The sequence below is a fragment of the Sceloporus occidentalis genome, unplaced genomic scaffold (genome assembly GCF_023333645.1).
Source record: "Sceloporus occidentalis isolate IW3139 unplaced genomic scaffold, rSceOcc1.0.p SCAF_4, whole genome shotgun sequence".
NCBI classification, from domain to species: Eukaryota; Metazoa; Chordata; class Lepidosauria; order Squamata; family Phrynosomatidae; genus Sceloporus; species Sceloporus occidentalis.
The window spans coordinates 36,795,303-36,818,434 of record NW_028316984.1 but is presented as its reverse complement, the minus strand read 5'-3'; the positions used below and the strand labels follow the sequence as shown (position 1 = coordinate 36,818,434).

Genomic DNA, 23,132 nt, shown 5'->3' with positions numbered 1-23,132 from the left:
TTATATTTTAAAAGCTAACATTTTAATTAAGCACACTATGTAAAACAACAACTTCCAGAACCAACCAGCCACTAATAAACTCCCACAGTTAAGTTTATAGGGCTTGACTGTAGTCCTATGAACACTTAATCTTGGTATGACTTCTGCTGAACTCAGTGTTGCCAACTGTGGACTGCACAGATTCAACCTATATAACACCAGTGAGCTCTAACAAGACTTTCAGTTGGCTGAAATCCAAATTTTACATTTATTTAGAAATTGAAATAGTTATGCAAAGAAGTGTTGCTACCTAAATTGCTAGCAACTTGAACACACACATCAAGTGTGTGTGTGTGTGTGTGTGTGTGTGTGTGTGTGTGTATAATCATGTATGTATGCCCAGGGCTAGCCTGAAGAAGAAGAGCCCTCCCTCCGGTCCATCTGCCTTGGTCCAGGCATCAGAGGGAGAGAAGAATGCTGGACCTGATCCCCTCCCCCTCACCATTCCCTTCTTCTTTTGTGTTGTGTCTTTTAGATTTTAAGCCTGAGGGCAGGGAACCGTCTATTATCCACTCTTGTTGTAAACCACTCAGATTCCCAGTGATTGGGCGGTATATAAATAAATCCTATTATTACTATTACTATTATTATTATTATTATTATTATTATTAACCTAGCCATGTACGTGGAGGATCTATGTGTCCAAGGGCTATGGATTCTTTATAAAAACATATGTATAAGGGCTGACACAATAAGCTACTCCATTTCAGAATTTTACCATTACACCACTGTAGAATTTTCATGAGGATAAAACAGGTGGGTAGAACCATCTACATAGAGTATGCTTTTGCAGGGGAAGGTGCAATTAAAATGCAATTAATAAATGAACACACACAAACATACATAATACATAAATGTGGTAATAAAACGATATTACATTAAACAACATGGTTTAGTCTTAAGAATGAATATTTTCAACTCCTACCTCATGGAATTTAATAATATTAATAACCCATGCACAGAGACCAGCAGCAGCGGAAGATTTTGTCCGTACAAATTCTGGCTTGAACTCTGGATCACTCAGGTAATCTTCTTTTACAGCTTTAACAGTTGCTTCAGGAATATGTTCTTTGTCAAAATTGGTAAGACTTTGAAGGAATTCATCCACCTAATGAGCAAAGAGGAGAACTCTTACTCCAAATCAATGAATTAATTATGAGGTACAAAGTGAAGGAACTATGAATGTTCCCCTTGACCAAATATGTGACCAACTTTTTAAAATCATTTGTACTTTATGTAAGGAAGGTTTTAAAAATTCCTTAGATCCATCTGATTTCAGCAATACAGGCCTGAACTACTTATGATTCCACCAACTCAAACACAGTCCACTAGGTCTTCAGTAAACTTACTACTTTTGCTGCTGTTTCTGCCTACAAAAGTGGGAAAGGTGTCAATCATGTTGCAGGCTGCAATACATGGCCAGGATGGGCTGTGTTTGAACTGACAGTAGCAGAGTGGGCTTGTCTCAAAGGAAATTCCATCATAGTTATTCCATGAGCAATGTGAAATACTCCCAACTAGGGATGGACAAAGTTGACAAGCACGTTTTTCCTTAAGGCTCCCATTTTAACTTTGCTAAGTCTGCTTCATTCCAGCTCTGCTTTTTAAAATGTCTTCATGAAAGTTATATGTCTCTTTTTGCACATTTTCAATGTGTATGAACACATATACACACTGAGTTTAAAATGTCAACATTTTTAAAGTGGAAAAGCAATTTTGTGTTCTTGTTGTGTGCCTTCAAGTTTTTTTGTTTGTTCGGTTTTTTTTACTTATGGCAACCTTAAGGTGAGCCTATCATGAGGTTTCCTTGGCAAAAACTGTTCAGAGGATGATTGTCTTCACCTTCATCTAAGGCTGAGAAGGAGTGACTTGCTCAAAGTCACCCAGTGGGTATCCATGGATGAACCCTGGTCTCCAGAGTTGTAGTAAATTGCTCAAATCACTACACCACACTGACTCTCAAGCAGCAAGTAATTTTACCATTAGGTAAAGCATTTCCCATACACCTTCTTTTTGCAAATTGTGTTGCAACCTTTACAAAACACAGTTTTGAGATGAACTGCAACCTTCATTGTATTGAAGTTCCCACTGAAAGGCAAACCTGATTAATTTTTCACCCATCCCTGCTTCAAGTGTCCAAACCACAGCCACCACAATAGCCTAATCCAGTGATGGTGAACCTTTTAGGGACCGAGTGCCCAAACTAAAAGGCATTCCAGCACCAGGTATTATCTGGTGCTGGGGTCAGGATTTCCAGGTGGGAAGATGATATTTCTGGTGTGGGACTTCCTCCCTCTGGGGTGGGACACCCAGGGCAGGACTTCTTCCCCCCAACCTCCCAGGCTTTCAGCTGCTTCTCCGGGGACAGCTGAAGGCAAGGGGGAAAGAAGAGGAACAGGTGTGAATCTGTTTCACTTCCCCTGCCCACCCAGAAATAGATGAAGGCCCAGGAAGATGAGGAACAGGCACATGCTTGTTTCTGATCCTTCCCCCACACTCTCCCAGGCCTTCAGCTGCCTCTCATTTTTCCTTCCCTCTGTGTGCCCTGAAAAATGGCTTTGCGTATTCATACCATAGGTTTGCCACCACAGGTCTAATCTATTGTCAGGCAGACATGATCAGGGAGCTCTATTACTTTTTTAATTTTTTAAAAAGCCTTAAGATATTTTGATCAGAGTAGCTATAGAAGGAGAAGGGAGTTAACCTGCTCACTCCACAGACGTGCTGATCAAAATAATCTCTTTCTCAAGTAGCTATTAACTGGGCAGAAGAAAAAAACAGGGACATAGGACAGAGCCATGTAGTTTTTATGCTACAGGACTAATAACAGCTTCAAAGAAACATGATTCCCAGGTTCCATGTAATACTGCCCCAGTTCAGTCTAATCACCATCATCACCAGAAATGGTATAGCTGGATGGTAGGAGTAGCATATACTGAAATAGTTGCATGTTGTTTTGGAGTATACTGATTTTTTTCTAGTGTCCTCCTCCTCCGTAGAGAGGTCTTTACATTTAAAAGACACTCTGTTGACATTTAATAAGCATGATTGTAGAAAACCTATTGTACAAAGCAAGTCATTATAATGTTTTCCCCTATGATAGAATGCCAAAGGTGCCTAATTACGTTGATGCCTTTCTGAAGTTCTTTGACAAACTCCTGTCATGCCCATTATCTTTGGCATTTTTCTCAAATAGATAACAGTAGACCAGGATGTAGCACCTAAGAAATATTTACTTCAACGTCTGTTTTATCATCTGTGCCCTCCAGCCAAACGTCCTCCATTACCTTGCTCATGTACATCTTTGTGGTTTTCCAGCTCCTGTCCTTTGGAACTTTGCCATTTGGAGACAAGAGGACAAGAACAGCAGCTGTCACATTTGTCACAGTTGAAGGTGGATTTGGGAAAGTTCTTAGCTCAGTCAGATTTAGCTGGAACAAAATCCGAAAAACAGAACTCTATAACAAATCCAATAGGACTGGGGTTCTGTTCAGTACTGACAGTGTCATAAGCTGGACCTACAAACTTATAAATACTGGAATTTACATGTATGGTGATTGCACCAGTGCAATGAACCAAGAGTTGTCCCCACAAACCAATATTAGAACCCAGGCAGTCACAGCAACATAGAGATTTCTATGGTATCTTTTTCATGGATACATTTAGGAGAAGAAAACAAAGATATCTATTAATAAATCCCAGCCATCATTTATAGTACAATTGTACTTTGATTCCAGTGGTTGGGGAAAGGACCTCCCCCTATCCCAACTGCCATTGTGCAGGGCAATTAGGGCAAGGAACCAACTAAATTAACAATCTATAAGTACTCTGTAAGGCTTTTGGCTGAAGTGAGGATGGGGGGAATGTGATAGATATATACATACATACACAGACAGACAGATAGATGTATGTAGACAGTCAGGTCCAAGGACTGACAGAAAGTATTAAGTTATAGTGCAGCTATGGAATCAGCTTCAATACTAAAGCTATGGGAAGCCTTCAGTCTGTGGGCAAGATACAGCCTGGATAGATTCTGCAACTCAACCACCAGCTTCTTCCTCAGGTCTCAATACCATCTTTAGCTCTGGCTCCAACTCAATAGCTGTACCCCTTACCCTAGGCCTAGGCCTAGCCTATTTCAAGGCAGCGGGAAAGGACTGCTGATTTAAGGTAAGAGTTTTCCTTGATCAGAGGTGGGAATAGTTTCTTTTCTCAGTGCTGGGTAGATGGCTTATAAGGACAAAAATCTGAGCAAAGACAGCTGAGAAATAGTACTATATCACCTGATCTATATGGATCAGCTATATGTAGCTGAGAGGGGGATGTATATGTATGAATGTATGTGTTTGTGAGAAGGAGTGTGAGTGTGTGTTTGGTAAATAAAAGAAAATGGTTAAATAATAGAAATGTAATAAAAACAGAGGACCTGGGAACTTCCCATGGAATGCTTTTGGGTGAGTTTAGGCTCAGCATAGTAGTTAAAGAAAGCTGATGATAATTTGAAAGAGTCTTAAAACCAGTAAATTCTTGAACAATTACAAGGCAAAACAACTGACACGAATCCAATTCTTAGTCTTAAATAGAGCAGATTTTCTGGATCAATGGCAGTTTGGTAAGTCAATACTTTCTTAAATCCCACTGATTCAGTGGATCATCTTAAAATGCTTGGATTGGACCAAGCGATGTTTGGTAAATTTAATCCAACAAAATAAGGTTCATGTAAGGTTGTGAGGTATCTTTTTTTGAAGCCTCCAAATTATAGTGATTGTCTACTCAAAATGCCTTTCACCTATTCATCTAAACCTCAGAAGACTCCATTCCATTAGAAGTAGCAACTACCCTTGCCAATTCCTCTAAGAAATAAAAAGGCTGTTGTGAGAGGGTGGAGGAAGGGGAGGAGTCGGGTTGGGGTCCTGCAGTTGAAGATGACGGGCCAGAGGACCCCGAGAGAGCCAGAGAGGCAAGGTGCACCTCAGCCCAAGGAGAAAAAGCGGGGACTGGGGTAGAGGCTGGGACAGGGGCGGGCCTAGAGGGTAGAAAAGGGGAGGAGGAGGAAGTCCAGAGGGGGTCGGGTGGAACCGGAGGCAGCATGGTTGCGGAAGGAGGGGCACGCAACTGGAAGTGAGGGAGAGTTCGAGGCCCAAGTACGAGACGCCTTGGCAGCAGAGATAAACCAGCGCTACTTCCGGGGAAGGGGTGCCTCGGGCGGGTGAGGAAGTGACCGTAGTGGCCCGGTGGAGAGTTTGTTTGCCTCCTCGATCCATCCCACGCATGGTGACCCAGAGCCCTACCAGGCCTGGCCCGTCATAAACCCCGGCCCACACCTACTGCGGGATATCCACGGGCGGTGTTGGCCCACGGAACGCAGCAGTCCCGGAAGACAGGGAAGAGCTACAGGTCCTGGAGGAGAGGGCTAAGCCTTAATTTGGGACTACGGTAAAGTAACCAGTTTCTGTTTCGTTGTTGCCTGTTCGGCCTGTTTGAGTTGTATTAAACCAGAGTTAAGCATCAGTTAGCGTCTGTGACTTTGTACTATGGAGCCCCTTGGACCACCTTCCCCAGCCAGCGGGACTTGGGGCCTGGCGACAGCTGTCAACTATTCAGATTTTCAAAACAAAAATTTAAAGATACACAGCACAAAATCTCATGTACCTAACTGTCTGAAATTTGGTAAGCACACTCTTTTCTCAAGGAACTACAAAGCCTACAAATAGATTTTTAAAACCCACACCAGTTACATTTTATAGCTGTTTCTTCTTGTAAGGAACATGTTACTTTGTGGTGCAATGAGGACATAACAATGGTCCTTTCATATTGATTCATAACACCCTCCACCCCAGTGAAGTGAATAAAATTTACTTTTTACTTCCCCTTACTTTTGGTGAACAAAAAGTAATTTTGGAGGCACTTTAGGAAGATTCCCTCTGCTCAGAATTTAAACAATTTTCTTACTTATTAATTTTTTTCAAGAAAAGGAATTCAATCAAATAACTGGATTTTTGATTCATTGTTTGGATCCATACCCACAACAAATTGGGTTGTTTTACAAATTGTCAGACTGTATCAAATCCTTTGGTCAGTACACACACCTACCTGTACTAGTCACTACAGTGATAAACAAGTAGCACCAATTATGTAATATAAACATAATGCATTGCAGTAGAAATACGTTCAAGAACTCAAAAGATGCTATCTTGATAAAAGTGTAACTAATTGGGCAAGATCAAAATCTTTTAAAGAAATGGAAAACATCATGCATTTACCCTGTTTAGTGTGTTCAATGCAGCATTTGCTGCATTAAGTGCTGGCTCAGCTTTGGCAAGGTCATTTTCAGATTCCTGCTGCTGCTTGGTTACTTCTGCTTGAATAGCTGCTACCTAGAAAGAAGCACACAATCATTGTCATGCCACTTATGCCTTGCAAATGGACATTGAAAAGCTATATATATATGACAAATACTCAATTCCACACAAAGCAAAAAGCTATAAATGACACCATGTTCCTTTTTTTTTAGCTTCTATAAGTGCTCTCACCAGTAAAAGAGCCAAAGAATGCAGATGTAATACTAACGTGGTTTACATTAAGCAGACAAAATGGAGATGGAGAAGAAGAGTCAAATTGCATGGAAGAATGTGGGTGGCACAAGATGTATCAGAAAACAAACATACATTCCTCTGAGAAAATATGAACAAGGGCTTGAAGGGGAGGATGTAATCTGACATCAACCTGCACTAGATCAGAACTTATAAGTAGCATGTACAAAATAATATGTAGAAAGTACAACGTATACGTCCTCTGTAGCATGTTACTTTTCGGGTTACTACATTTGTAATAACAGGCCAAATATTCAGTCTAACTCAGGCAATAGCAAAACCTATGTTATGATGCCACAGGTCTGATTTCAACATATCCTGAAAACTTGAAGTGAGGAAGATCATTAATGGATGCAGTTAAGGATTGTGTATGTCTTCTAAGTACCTCATCATTCTATACTCACAGAACAAAGTTTCAAATTGTGTTCAGGTCAGTAGTATCACCAGGCTTGGCGTCACCTGGTGTGCTAACTTATGGTGTCACCTCCTTCCATTCTACACCATACAGAATCTTAAGTAATGTTTTTTGTACTAATGTTACTCATAAATCATAATTCCCATACATAATTGAATATAATGGTAATACCATTCTAGATTCTCCCGCGTAAAGGGAATTCTGTCTATGCTCGAGCCCCATTTAAATGAATGGGGCTCGTGCATGTGATGGTGTGACGGTGTGTGTGCGCCATGGGCGCACACCCCATTATTCCTTATGGGATGCGCCACCCCTTCTGAAAGCCACATAAAATGTGCCTGCGTATGGTAGCTGTGACATAAACAACTAGCAAAATTAAAAAAATAAAAATAAAATTATACTTTTAAATTACAATGTCATATGTACAGCCTAAATGGATTTATATGTACATAGTTTCATGTGGTAAAAGTGAAAATGTGATAAGATGTGATTTTTAAAGGAAAATTTTAAATTAAAAAATAAACAATATATTTTTTAAAAAATGTAAATTAATTAAAAAAAAAGATGGGGCCTGTCCTTTATCCTCCCGCTGAGCCTCACCCCACTCACACCATCTCATCAGTGTTTTAAAGGGATGCCCATGAACACGACAGCCTGTTTCTGCCCACAGATGTTAGGGGAGGAGTGTTGCAGGGACGTAGCCAAGGGGGGGGGTTCTTGGGGTCCGGACCCCCACTTCCGTTAGAAAAATGAATGGTGCGTGCTGCTGTGCCGCCGCACCCAAGCCCCAGTATAATGGTGGCACTTAGTCTGGACCCCCCCCCCTTCCTAAAATCCTGGCTACGTCCCTGAGTATTGCCACTCTACCTTAGGGCAGCATCTTTCTCTCTCTCTCTCTCTCTCACACACACACACAAACACACACACATGTTTATGTTATCTAATACTTATGTAAGTACCCTCCGCTCCTCCTCATCAGCCATGGCTTTTTCTTGACTTAATTTTTCTGTCTGTTGCCTGATCTTGTCAATAAGAGCTTCGGTGTCTTTGTTTCTCTGATGAAGTTCTGTCTCTTGAATGGCAAGCTTAGACTTCAGATCTTCTACCTAAAATGCAACAGGAATAATCTTGTAATTAAGTTTTAACAAGATTTAAATGATATTCAAAACAACCAGTTAAAAGGAGTCATTGCCTTGGGCTTTGTTGTACACTTGTATAATTATTTTCAGCCCTCTAGAGGATGCATAATTACATTTCTGTATTTATAAAAAGATTACGTTGAAGGCACCAATATGATTTTACACTCTATTGATTATCATATTAACGTAGGGGTCAAAACTTGGGTGTCTGATAAAAAAATGTTGTTGAAAATTTTCAAACTGTCCAAAACAGTTTGTGTCAGTGCTCCTCTGGATTTCATTATTTGTGAAAAACTCTGTAAATTACAGAAGGACAATATTATGGGCACTATAAACAAAGGAAACATGAAAATAGGTAGGAACAAATAGGTTTCTTCACTGTCTGATAATCTAATTCTTAGAATCACAGAATCGTAAACCAACCCCCTTGATTGATTTCAGTTTCCTTTTGTGTAAATTTTTAAACCTGATCCAAAGTCCTCTCAAATAAATTGCTTAACATTTCTAGGTAGTTGGATCCAGCATATGCCCTCTCCTTGAGAAACAAAGTACACCACCCAATTTACAGTTTATCCTCAGGCACCAAACCAACACCCAAAAACCTTGCCTGATTTTAATGGAATATCTCCACCATCATCAGCTTCATTAGCTTAATCTTTTTAATGGAATTTCTATCAAAAATAAATATCTGACTTTTTGTTTGTTAAGCAACATAAGGGCTGTGCACACAGGTGGCTAAACGCTGCCTGTATTTGCCCCAGAAGGAGGCCGCAGCAACCACACCCCCATGGCCTCTGGAGGGACCAAAAAGAACCCGTTCCTGGGCAGGTTCTTTTTGCATCCTGGAAGAGGCACCATAGGCACACTCACACCATAATGATGCCCCTCGTGTGCAGTGCCATTTGAGTGCTGCGCCTGAAGGACGTCATCATGGTGCGTGCTGTGTGTATGGGTGTGTGCCAAGATGGCACCTGGGCAGTCTGGTGAGGGCTTGGTCTGTACCGCCCCAAAGACCACAGACCACAAAGTGCCGGTCTGTACCGCCCCATAGTCTGGATATATTTATGAAATAGATATTCATTTAATATGTACATAATTTAAAAAATGACCACCCAAGCGAGTTCAGGGACCAGTATTGGAGCCGGCTGGACCCAGATGGCAGTTTTTGGGGCAAAAGGCATGCAATAAAAATTGGGGGCAGCCCGAATTTGGCTTGAAATCGGAAGCAGTAAGTCGTTTTATTTTGCTGTGCACTTAGCTCTTGAGTTCCATGGAACAAATTTAATCCATGATCAAGAGATAAGTGGCAGATTCTGCCACCACCTTGATTCTTTGATTTAAGTCAACTTACTTTCAGCTATATAAACCAAAGGCTTCCACTGGTTTAGACTACAATCAGAAAACACAAAGATGGCTGATGTGCAGCCAAAGTTGTATTGAATCCAAATCTACCCTCCAGTTCAGGAATGTTGAAAATTACTTAGGACTATCATGGTTGTGGCCTAAACTTTTTGTTGATGTAGTACCCGTATCCCTGAAATGAGGGAGATTTTATGTGGCATAACTTTGCCTCTCGCTCCTTCTGCTCCTTCAGCCTGTTTTTTGGGAGGCTCCACTGCCAAATGATCTCAGCCAGCAGAGCAGTTGTATTAGATTTGACCCAGCCCTCCCAAAGACATGTGTATAGAATAGAATGCAGGCAGTCTTTATTACTGGCGGTGGTGGAAAGTGTGTGTGTCAAGAACAATTGCTGTTATAATATTTCTTTGTTTAGTACACTTCTGATTAAGTCCTAAAGAGGCTAAACTGTATGAATCTTGGTGGACCTTTTTAAACAAAACAAAACAAAAAACAATTCATTGATGAATCATTAGAATGGCTTAGCAACTACCTGCCTTGTCAAGTAGTTATTAAGCCATTTAAACAAATTTCCGATGAACTGTATTTTAAAAAAGACAAAACGCAAACACCCCTGTCACACCAGCAAAGGCAGCACTGGGGGGTGGTGACATGTCAAAAAATCTGGGGAGGGATGGCAAACACACACCTCTTGTCCCTCCCCTCCAGCCATTTGTCTCTCCCCTCCACCATGAATCAATTCTGACCTGGCATTCCCACTTGTTGGAATCGCGCCAGAATTGATTCTGTGGAAAAGAATCTCTGAAAATCTAGTGACAGGATAGCCCAGGTTTTTTTTACGTTTCCTCTGCTTTTTCCCCCACTGGAATCAATCAAATGAGGATTGGATTTGGTTTCCAGTGGGAGCAAAAGTCATAAGGATCAGGATTTGGAGCTTTTCGTAGTGGGAATGACCCCTATATACTCATTATTTATTCTGATTAAGTGTTAAACATTTCAAATCAGATAAACTGAAATCCTTGGGATAGCTTGAGGATTTCTCTGCAATAAGTGCTTACAGATCACGAATGATGGCAGTTTAAAATTTGCCTGCCATATTTGCTTATGACAAGCTCACCAGATACAGATCCAGCTCCCACAGGTGCCATAGATTGTTGAAGTATACCAAAAAGAAGAGCATACAATATGCTATTAATAGAGAAACTGAATTTTATGCAAAATGATGAGTGTCAGCTGAGGCTGCCCCAGGGCATTACTTGTTACTTCATAAATGAGCTGATTGTATGTTCACAACTACAATTTTCATGAAGTCTCATTCAAAGAAATATTAATGGTCGCTATTTAGCTGTAGCATAGAGATAATAGACAACTGACAGTTTCCAAGTGTTTCCTGCAAGAAGATCTTTAGAAATGTCATATAATGCCATAATAAAAGCAATATTGTCTTTTAAATCGTTTCCCCCAGTAACAATAGGACAGACTACTGCTAGTTAATTTTATATAAAATAAGCAAAAACATAGACATTTAACTCTGAAAACAAGAGGGGTTCTTATTGTTGTGTGTGTGTGTGTGTGTTTTGCAGCTAATGATAATAAACTACATACAACAACAAAATCTCAGTTAAAAGAAACATATCAATTAAAAACAAATACATGGAAATAGAAATATCACAGAAATAAAAAGATAATAACAGCACCCACAAATAAAACTTGTTCCAGCCTACAGAGCAGTTTATATACACATTCTCTAAATCAAAATATACTTGTCTGCTGACAGAAATGACAAAAACCAGCAAGAATAATTCTCTCAGTGCCTGGGAGGAGCTGCTGAGAAGTTCCGCTCTCACATTCTCACCCATAGAGGAGGAACTGAGAAAGGGCATCCTCTATGTATCAAAAAAACTGAACAAGTTCATCTGGCTTACCTTCCATCTGCCCGACTTTGGCAGGGACGGTCCTGATTAATACTCTGTCATCCCACTTTTTCAGCTGCTTTTAAAAATGTAGTTTCTCTCTCCTCCTCCCACTTTCTCCCCTGTGTCCTCAGCTTACTTCAGTTGCTGCAAATTGAGTTCAAAGTGCAAAAGTAGTTTGCACTTAACTAACTTAGGCCCGGGACAGATAGGCCAAAAGCGATGTGCTGCCGTCGATACTAGGGTTCCGGAGCATGCAGCATCCTCACGCTCTGGAACCTTAGCACGTGATGGCAGTGGCATCATGGCGGTGTCCCGTCCACACAGGCACTGCCATGATGATGTAAGTGATGTTCACCATACTGATGTCTCTGCATGTTGCTTATGTCATGTTCGCACTGTCAGAAAAAGAACTCATTTTTTCTGGGTTCTTTTTGGGGCAGAGGGACGCTGCCCCTCCAGACAGGGAGGTATGTACTGAGCCTTAGTCTGGGAGAGGAGAGAATAGGTTTCCCACTAGGCTCAGGCAAAACAAACTACTGCAGTGTCTATTAACTTGTGTGTTCTTTTTCCTTTGGATTTTTTGTCATTTTGACCACACACTGATGTAGCTTGGCCACACATGCCCTGGTTTTAATCTGTGAAATGTTGGAGGGTATAATATGGGGGAAACCGGCCTTCCAGTAGCCTGGTGTGAAATCATACTGGGCCTTATAAGTAAAAATCATAGTGGTAATAAATGAATCTGTTGTTTTTTAAAAAAGGGGGAGTCACATACTCCCTGTAACTGGGTCATGTCAACAGTCTGGTTACAGAATTCTCGACTAGCTACAGCTTCCAAACACGTTTCAACAGTAGCTCTACAGAAACCATATTAAAATAATCTAAATAGGATGTAACCAAAGCAGGAAACCTCATGGCCAGATGCAGTGGCATCGCTAAGGTTGGTGTCACCCAGTGAAATAACTCACGATATCATCTCCCCATTGACCTCCTCCCATACAACACCATACAGAAGCCTTAGTAATGATTTTTGCACTAATGTTACTCATAAATTGTAATTCCCATATATCCCTGAATGTAATGGCAATAGTTGTGACATAAACAATTAGCAAAATTAAAATTGTGACTTAAAATTACAATATCATACGCACTGCCTAAAGGTAAGTACATATACATACATGTGGTTCATGTGCTTAAAGTGAAAATTTGATAAGATGTGATTTTTGCAAAGAATTTTTTAAAAGAATCACTTTTAAAATATTAAAATATTTAAAAACATTTAAAACAACAACAAAAAAAACCCAGGGGGTCTCTACTTTCTCCTTCCACTGAGCCTCACTCCAGTCACACCCTCTGTTCTGCTGAGCTCCAACGTTTTAAAGAGACATAGGCTAATGCCACAGCCTGTTTCTGCCAAAAGGCAGAAGTTTGTGGAGCAGTGGTATCTCCACTACTTAGTGTGGCACCTGGTGTGGTCTGCAACCCCTGCACCTCCTAGTCACACCCCTGGTCAGATGATCAGACATCTCAAGGAATGCATTGCTTCAGAATGCAGAGGATACTAAGATAGAGTAATGTTTTAGTACAAAGAGAGTACTGTTATTTCAGTATTATTTTAGTGCTTCATCCCTATTATTGTATAAACTCGTCTACAGTATTAATAAAAAAAATTGGCAAAAAATTGACCCAAAAAACCTAGGTCGACTTGTACATGGGTCAATACGGTAACTTCCCCAGCCCAGTTGTCTCCTGAAGGGACAGCCAGGCTGTGGAAGAGGAGGCACAGCAAGCACCCACCCTCCAAGCCTTGTCCCAATCATGGCTGCCCCTTCAAGGAGAGCCATGATCAGGAGAAGGGAGAAAGGCAAGTGCCTGCCCTCCAAGCTGTGTCCCAACCATGGCTGCCCCTCGGAGGACAGCCATGATTGAGAGGAGGAAGGCATTCACTTGCCCTCCAAGCCTCCTCCACACCATGGATGTCCCTCACAGGACAGCCATGATCAGGTGAAGGGATAAAGGTATGTGCCTGTCCTTCAAGCTTCCTCCCCTCCCCCCTCGGAGGACAGCCATGACTGGAAGAAGGGAGGAAGGCTCCCCAGGCCTCAGCCCCACCATGGCTGCCTCTCAGGAGACAGACAGGGTAGGGATGAGGAGACAGGGTCAGCACTCCTCCCTCAAGCTTTCCCCTGCCTGGCTTTTTCCCAAGAGAACAGCTGGGCTACGGAGGGGGAGGAAGGGTGCTTGCTACTTAAGCTTCCTCCCCAACCAAGGGGAGAGCTAAACTGCAGAGGATGGGGAGGAAGGGTGAAAGTTTTACCCTTGACTGATCCATGGGTCATATGAAAATACCTAATTTTGGCCCCACGATCTTCCCTCAACTTATACATGAGGTCGACTTATGGTTGAGTACATGTGGTAAATCATTTCCTAACCTACCTGGGAAGCTGTAGTCTGCAGCTTTTGTAAGCCATTTTCCAGTCTTTCCATTTTTTGAACCAACTCTTTTCTCTTCTTTCCCAGAAGATTCTGGTAGAGTTTAATTAGTTCTAGGAAACTCTTTGGAGTGGTGTAGTTATAATGCTTCTCATTCTGCTGATACTTGACGCTCACTTCATTAACACTTGTGTGCACGAAAGCAATGAAGTGGCTCACTGAAGGCTTCAACTGAGACTGGAAAACAAATATAAAGGATGTTATATTCTGCAATATTTCAAGCTCTCTTCTGAAACAGAGGTAGGTAACTGCCAGGCAAGACACCTCGCATATTCTCTATCCATGCCCAACACCATTTATCCAGTTTCTTTCTCACCTCAAAATGGCCAATAGCACTCTAAAACTTCTGAGAGAACACTGGACATTCACAACAGACGTATCTCTCTGTTTAGTTCCTGTTTTACGCCTTTCTTCACAGAAATGACTGAACAGACCTTTGGGGCCTAAAACAGATGAGTAGCGCTCCAAAATGATGCAAAATGGCCACCTGAACCCTGCAGCAGTATGCCACCCAATCTGTTGTTGTTGGGTGCCTTCAAGTTGTTTCTGACTTATGGTAAACCTTAAGGTGAACCTATTGTGACGTTTTCTTGGCAAGTTTCTTCAGAGGGGGGTTGCCATTGCTGAGTGTGTGTGACTTGCCCAAGGTCACCCAATGGCTTTCCATGGCCAAACCAGGATTCGAACCCTGCTCTCCAGAGTCTTAGTCCAACACTCATATCAATTCAGATGCTGGCTCCCAATCTAGGGTTGCCATATCCCACGTCCTCAAATCTGGGTGTCTAATTTGCATATTAACCAATTTATTTGAATTATTCCAATTATGTAAATTAGGCACATTAATTGTTGAATTTTCCCCTCCCATTAAGCGTCAAACTTCAGCAATCAATCAATGAAGTTTTATTTATCTGTGGCATGCCCATTACAAAACATTCAAATACAGAGTACTAATGACATGCAGAATTAAACAAACAAACAAACAAACAAAAATTCATATGTGGCTATGGGCTATGACTAAACCTACCTTACAGGATTGTGGTATTAAAAAAGATTTAAAAGGGAGAGGAGATCATATGATGTGGACACATATGTTTGTAGTGCAGTACAAATTAAAGAACAATAATAATATTAACATTCTCATTTTTTTAAAAAATAAAGTACACTGTCTAAGGATGTTCCCTGGAGAACCCCTCCCTGGCTTTGACTTTGGCTGGCAGGAAGGAAGCAAAGGGGTGGGCATGATCCACCCCTGGCACATTAACCTTTCCCTTCCTGCGCTCCAAACTGAATCGACAACAAGTTCCCATTGGCAGCTGGTAAAAAAAGACCAGTTCTTTTGAAAAGACACATTGAAATCTCTGTTTAAAAAAGAACTGGCTTTAGGAAGATTTGCGCTGCCTCCCCCAGAATTTGGGTCAGGAAAAACTGGTGAACGACCTCCTTTTAAAACGGTTTGCAAACTGGTTTATAACGTAGTGTGAACAACCCCAAAACTGCCTAAAATAATGCAACAATCTGGTCTCCGATTATACTGTTGGTGCAATATTTTTAATACCCTTCTCTTGCTCTTGGGGCAGCTAGATATCTTATTTGATATATATGTATTTCTTTTTACTACCCTTATATTTTATGATTGTAATGCAAAAATCAGCCCTGAACCCGATTGGATGGCTGTATGGAAATGCAGGGATTTTTCTTTTTAAAATAAGCAGAAAAAAAATATTCAGAAACTGATTTTTTTCTGACTTATTTAATTTGGTTTTTTACTAGTGATCAGACTCTGCTGATGCATTACAGGAATCCATAAGAAAAACAGCTGGCTCAGTCTCTCAATCCTTGGAGTCAAGCGACTGCTGACTGTGGTGATGTATTACATGAACACTCCAGTCTATCATTGCAATACATCAAAGCAAGGTACTGGTTTGAAGGTGGAATTACTCAAAAGGTGTTGTCATTTAGCAGACCTGTCTGGGAACAAGGTATCAGCTCAGTCATGGAGTGGAAGATACAGCACACTGCTAAGAGGAAGGAGGTTTTTGTGCTTCAAAATATTAGTGCGTTAATGAAATACAATTTGCATTCATACAGATTATAGCACAAGGGAAGGTCACAATGTAACTGTAATTACTCAGTCAAAATCAAATGCTGCTGTAACCAGAAATAGGGTATTTTCACTTTCCAAGGCATTTTTCACAGTTCACAGTGGGATACGGAGGTGTCTGCTGTTGTCACACTAGTAATTTTGTCTGGAATAGTCATACTTTATTAATGCATATTTCATAGACAATCCATACTACATAATGTAAATTGGTGTTGCAGTCTAGTGTTTATGGGTAGTCTTCCTGTCTTCCCATTTGAGCTGTTAGAGTTCTGGTAATTTTTTATGATGATGATCCCAATGATCCCACCTTGTTCCCTGTCAAATTTGGGAAAGGAGAGACCTTACAAAATTAAACAAGTACAATATAGCTAAAACATATGAAAGGTTAACATATGTTTGATGGTTTCCTGTTGGCTATGGATGCAGAACAGATGATGGATATTAGTTGTCCTTTGTATGGTGCCAATCTGTTGTTAAAAAAAGTAAACAAAAATCAAGGACATGATTAATTAGTAAAGTTTGGGAAAGTTACTGGAAACAGTAGTCCAAAAAAGTAACTTTTCCAAGCCGTGTAATTAAGGGCTCCTGCTCCCTTTGGAAACAAAAGGCAAAATGGAAAAAGAATAAATGGAGCAAAACTTGAAATTAACATTTCAAAGAACAAGATCATAGGCCCCCTCCACTTTACAATCATAGCACTTGGATTCCACTTTAACTCCTATGACAACCCCCTATGGAGTCCTAGGACTAACAGTTGAAGGAGGGGCCTTTGAAATCCTCAACCTGGAAGCTCTTCTGGTACCTCTGATCAAACTACAAACAGGCAGCCATGGCAGTTAAAGTGGAATCATAGTGCAATATCTATGTAGTGTGAACAGGATGTGGAAATACTCTATAAGGATCTTGGCAACTATGAAACACTATGCTAGGTTAGATACTACAACATGTTTATGCAACACAGACAGTTGCCACAAATTCTGGCAGCAAGTGAAATGGTGGCAATAACATAAAAGCTGGCATGCTCCCCAGTCAGTTTTAGGGGGGCAAACAGGACACCCTGAGCCTGGGAATCTGCCCACTCCTGCAGCGGACTGTGGACCTGCATCCCACTTAAACCTTCTGTAGGTTTAAGGAATTTCATTTGCATAGGGGGGCCTTTCACATACAGCAGGGGTAGGCAACCTTTTTGACCCGGGGGCCGGGTTGCTGTCCCTCAGACAACTGGGGGGCCAAAGCCAAAAAATAAATAATTAAATAATAATAAAATTTATATAAATAAATAAACCGGGACAAATGTAGGACAAAATTTTCAAATGGAGGACACTTTTTTAGAAAATGGAAGACACACGAAAAAAATTGCTAATTTTTAAAAAAATGTTAATATAAATGCATGTTTCTGAGGCTTCTATAGACAATTGCCTTCCCTGCCCCCGCTTGCCCCCCTTGCCCTCCGCTTGCCCCCCCTTGCCCGCCTCCTCCTGATAGGCCAAAGGCCCCGGCAGCAATTGGCGGCAGGACTGGGCCACGGGCCGTAGGTTGCCTACCCCTGACATACAGGATTATAATACTATGATTCCAGCATGACTGCCATGGTTCCACTGTACAGAATCTTGTGATTTATAGTTTAGGGAGAGCTCCTCTGGTGTTTCTGACCAAACCCAGGATTATATAGGATGCAGCTATGGCAGTTAATCTGGAATCACAGCACTTTAGCTCTGTAGTGTGAAAGGCCCCAGTTCAGAAGAAAGGCAGTAGTGATAGTGGTATTCTGATGGATGACAGGGACTACTAGTCTCAGCATCCATAACCCATGATGCTCTCTGCATTGTTTCCATGGAGAAGAGACATCCCCCCTGCAGGAAAATGAAGTAATATGCATTCATACATGAAGTAACATCTTCTCATAGTGGATACTAGAACTCGTAGATACAATGCCATTCTTCCACCAGGAAAAGAAACTCTAATGGCCATTGGGAATATCTACTGGTGCTACCACATCTGCCTTTCGCTTTGCCTGTTAAAGGTGATTTTTCTTTGCCAGGAAGCAGCAGCAGAGGACTGTTGAATCAGCCTGCAGGATCAGGAGCCACTTGATCACAAGCAGGGCTGCATTCACCCTCATCCTGTGTATGAACTTTTTTATATGGGCAAAAGAGTTGGGAGCATAGCGTGATGCTCCCGTCAATTTTGCATGATTTGGTGAAGATTTTCAGATGACGTCGCAATAATACTGTCATTATCCCATGAACAAATAGATGTTTTTCTGCTGCTTTTCATTCATGGGACAGAATTATTACAACATCACACAATGTCGTCTGAAAATATTCACCAAATCGCACAACACTGCTCCTGTTTCTTTTGCCCATATGAAAACATCCTATGTGTGTTAGCACCTTCAAGTCACCTGATGAATCCATGAATGTCATAAGGTTTTCTTAGGCAAGGAATACTCAGAGGTGATTTTGTCAGTTTATTCATCTGAAATATAGTCTACAGAACCTAGTATTCATTAACAATCTCCCATTCAAGTACTAACCCAAATTTACCCTGCTTATCTTCCAACATCAGACAGGATCTGGTGCCTTTTAGGGTATTTACGCCCTACACATGAGCATCTGAGCAGTGGTCTTTGTGCATGGATACTTCCCTTCTTGAATAGCACTGACATCTCTACCCAGAATTTTAAAACTGAATTGCTCTAGATGCTGTCATACATACTCATTCTAGACTCTTTTCCCATTTGTATCAGTTATTAAGATGACTATCCTGATTTCATCCACTTTATTTTAATGCTTTAAATCAATGCACATCATCCAAAATATTATTAGTAACTTTTGTTGTTACTTAAAAAAATTTGATTCTAAATAGAAGGATTTGTTAGTAACAATTGCTAGGCTGTTAAATGCTATTCAGACTTCTGGATATAATCTTCTACTCGGTATCTATGATGCTGAGTACATTTCTAGTATGTTAATTATTTCAGAGGGAGAAAAGAAAGATGAAATACCAAAAAAGTCTTTGTTGTCTACTAAAATTAACATAACTAAAAGGAGCAATAAATTTCCTTCAACAAAGACAGGCAATACAATAACTCAAAAGAGTGGAGGGGCTTTTTTTTTCATTAGTGTATGAAACTGCAAGACAGAAACATGTAATTTGAAAAAAAGCTCAGCAATAAAAATGGAAACACAGCTGATGTTGCATCAGCAGCATGAACATTTCAGATATAAGGCTTCAAAATCTATCTTCAGTTCAGATAAAACTTTTTATATTAGAGAATCTAAATAAGAGTGTACCTTGCAGCCTTTCCCAAGCACTAGCTAATTTTCCACTGAGTTCATTGGGTCTGGCTTGCGCTCTACAGCTGGCCCTCCATACCCACGGATTTTTTATCTAAAGAGTCAACCATCTGTGGACTGAAAATATTCCAAAAATATACAAATTCCAAAAAGCAAACTTTGATTTTGCCATTTTATATAAGGGACACCAATTTTACTTTGCCATTGTGTTTAATGGGACTTGAGCATCCATGGATTTTGGTATCCATGGGGGTGCTGGGACCAAACCCCAGTAGATACCAAGGACCCACTGTATATAAATGTTCTGTCTATACTGGGCTAATTTTCTCCATATTAAGCTACATTTTACCCACTTTCCTTTAACTGTAATGATGATTTTAAAATTCTAGTAGCAGTGGATTTTACAGGAGGCCAGACTATAAGAGCTTCATGTTCTAAGATCAGAAAATAAGAAATAAATTACACGTGAATGCAAACATCTGTGTGACACATACTATAGAATCACAGAGTTGAAAGGAGCCCTACAGGCCATTATATCCAAAACCTGCCCAGTGCTGGAACTTCAGCTATAATATCCCAAGAAGGAATCCATCCAGAATATTTCTGAGGATATCCAGAGAAAGAGATGCCACCAACTCTCTAGGTAATTGGTTCCATGGCTAAACTGCTCTTACTGTCAAGAAGTTTCTTCTAATGTTCAATCAAAATCTGTATTTTACTCTTCCACAAACTGGTGCCCTAAATTTGTATTGAACTATAGCTCCTATCATCTCACCTATGGAATTATTGAATGAGAATGGAAGGAGGTGTAGTAGAGCACATTTGGAGGGGGCCAGGTTGCACAGAAGGCTGCAATAAGAAAAACAGATACAGTCTGTATCTACAGATTCTTTATTCATGGATTCAACCATCCTTGGCTTGAAAATATTTTTTAAAAATCTAAATTCCTAACATTTTTAACTTATTTCTGGAAGCCACCTTGGCTCCCACTCCAGGAGAAAGATGGCATATAAGTGAAATAAATAAATAAATGAAATGGGGAGGGGTGAAATCACATTTCTTAGCTGCCCTTTGAAATTCTTTGCCTCCCACAAGTGTTATTTTGACATGCTAACATGCACTTGCCTTTTAGTTCTTGAAATCCAGGAATCCACTCTCACTCCCCTCCCTCCAACACCTCCTGCAACCTTTACAAGCCTTCTGAGCACATTTCCTGCTTTGCATGGAAAATGTATTTGCACAGTTGTCAGATTGATGGACAAGGGGAGAATGATAGGAGAATGCACTGCTCTTTTACTTGTTATTACATACAATAGCCCAGTAGGACTCATGATGTGTTGGTGAGACAAACTGTGTCCTATTCTGGAACATATTAAGTTTGTCTCCAGGACACACATGACTTCACGAGGGTGTCTAACCTCATTCATAATAGATGCTAATCTTTTCAGGGCTGACTGATGACAGCACTTCCTGTCCTTCACGGAATTAGAGCTGGGTTTTATCAAAGGACTCAAACTGCCTGCTAATTAGACTAATTCCCTTCATCATGAATTATTTATTTCCACTGGTAACTGATCACTGTGACATTAATGGGTTCTGCTCAGCTTAGTTCTCTACTAATATACACGGTTATAAGTTAAACATTTAAAAAATTCCTGGTACCTTAACTGCAAGTTAAATGTATCCTAAACAGGACTCACACAGCTTCAAAAGGAATTGGCACGACTTATATCAAGACATATAACATCAGCATAAAACAGTATCTTAGTTTCCAACAATAAGGTTGAAACTTCTACATATTTACTTAGAGGTAGCTGCCACTAAACTCAATGGGGCTTGCATAAGAATATGCAGTTGCCTTTCTGTTTTCACAAAAAAAATAAAAATCTGAACCGTTCCGGACATACAGCCCCCGCCCCCACGCAAAAACAAAAAAAAAATCGGCAATATTCAAGCCCCATTGACTTGAATGGCAGCGAGTCCCTGGGGGCATCCACGGGTGCATGCCATGGGCACATGCCCCATTTTGTCCCCCTCCATTTGCCACCTGCGAGCAGGCAAGGGACTCCAAGTCTGCAAAAACGGAGAGGCGACTGTACTGAAAATTTATGTTAGCTGTTTAAAGTGGAAACTGAGGCAAAATCATAGGAATATATCACTACCAAAATTGAGTTTAACAGAAGTGAAGATGTTCCTATTAGTGTTGGGATGTGCAAATCAAGTCAGGTTTTCCTGATGTAAACCAATTATTAAAGCAAGGATGCTTTATAACTATAAGCATTTATAAGCATTTTGCTTTCCCAATGAAATTACTATTTAAAAATTAATATTTTTAAAATTCAAAGGGTACTTACTTGAAACACATCCCTTGGTCTGCTAACATATACAGTTATACATTGCCAGAAAAAATGAAACACCCACCAAAACAGAGTACACAGATTTGTGTAAAATTTGCACAGTATTGTTTACTTGAATGCATGTTATTTTATAAGTCTGTTGTTGTTGTGTGCCTTTAAGTAGTTTCTGACTTATGGCAACCCTAAGGCAAACTTATCATTGGGTTTTCCAGGGCTGAGGGTGTATGAAATACGATACACTGAAAAACAGTGAGAATCCTGAGCCAAGGGATGAGACACATCCACTATAGACACTGAGCAAACTGGCAGTCACATCTTTCTTTGAAACTGGTGAGGGAAGAATATCCTCCATTGTACTGATAGAAACAGATAGGTGGTGGACAGGCTTCCTGACACACACTGCTCTGTTATCCCACAGATTGGATGTTAGAGAGGCCTGCCACAGCACCCTTCCCAAACACTTATATCTGCCACTTATATCAACAGTCTCACTCTGACTGATGGTAGAGTTAATCCTGGTTCAGATTGCTGCCCAAGTGTTTATTATTGATGGGTAACACTAAGTCCCATCAGAGTTGTCTGTCTGGTAGGTCATCCTGCATTACCAGATTTTAACAACAACGACAACAACAACAACAACAACAACAACAACAACAACATTTATTACTCCCTTTTCACCAAAGGCTGGAACATCAAACACATACAGTCATAAACAGATGATAAAACACAACACTATAAAATGCTAAAATCCTAAAGCAATATATTAATATACTAAAAACAAATTCCTTTTGCCAAATGGATTTTTTCCAGCAGGACAAAAGGGAAGTGTTAATGATTGTCTCCCTCTGGCAGGAGAATGGAAGTGGGAAGGTAAGCAAAGAGACACTTCTGTCTTGCTGCCTCTTGTCTTTCTTTTGTAATGTGATAAGACTCTTAGTATATGAAAGCTTATGCTACCAACTTCTTTCTCTCAGAGCCAAAACACCCTGCAGAAATAATTCAGTTTGACACCAATTTAACTGCCCTGGCTCAATCTAGGGAATTCTGGAAACTGTAGTTTTGTGAGACATGTAGCCTTCTCTATCAGAGAACTCTGGTGTCACCACAAACTTCAGTTCCCAGGATTCCCTAGCACTGAACCAGGGCAGTTAAAGTGGTGTCAAATTGGATTATTTCTGCAGTGTGTTTTGGCCCTCAGTTGCAAAGGTGCTACAAGTTCTCTCTGCATACTGGTCCTTTCAGTATCTGTTTGGGATTTTTTTTTTTTTTTGGTGTCTTATACTAATTGCAAATTGTAGTGGGTCACATTCAGTACTGTCTTAGTGGAAAGAACATTTGCTCGCACCCGATATTTGCTAAAACTCCCCCCCTTCCATTAAGCATTTTCACCCTGAAAAGTTGCTTCTTCAGGTTGGAAGAAC

The 23,132-nt window shown here is 40.6% G+C and overlaps 1 protein-coding gene across 1 annotated transcript in view; it reads right to left on the bottom strand.

The window, feature by feature from the left end:
- The window catches only part of LOC149313748 (dynein axonemal heavy chain 11-like), a 116,287-nt gene that overhangs the window by 73,859 nt on the left and 19,296 nt on the right, over window positions 1-23,132 (bottom strand). The window contains exons 4-8 of the mRNA XM_089519732.1: window positions 13,898-14,131; window positions 8,007-8,153; window positions 6,303-6,416; window positions 3,327-3,470; window positions 965-1,147 (exon numbers count right to left, since the gene is read on the bottom strand). Coding sequence (XP_089375858.1) covers window positions 965-1,147; window positions 3,327-3,470; window positions 6,303-6,416; window positions 8,007-8,153; window positions 13,898-14,131 — 822 coding nt within the window. The remainder of the gene's footprint in view (window positions 1-964; window positions 1,148-3,326; window positions 3,471-6,302; window positions 6,417-8,006; window positions 8,154-13,897; window positions 14,132-23,132) is intronic.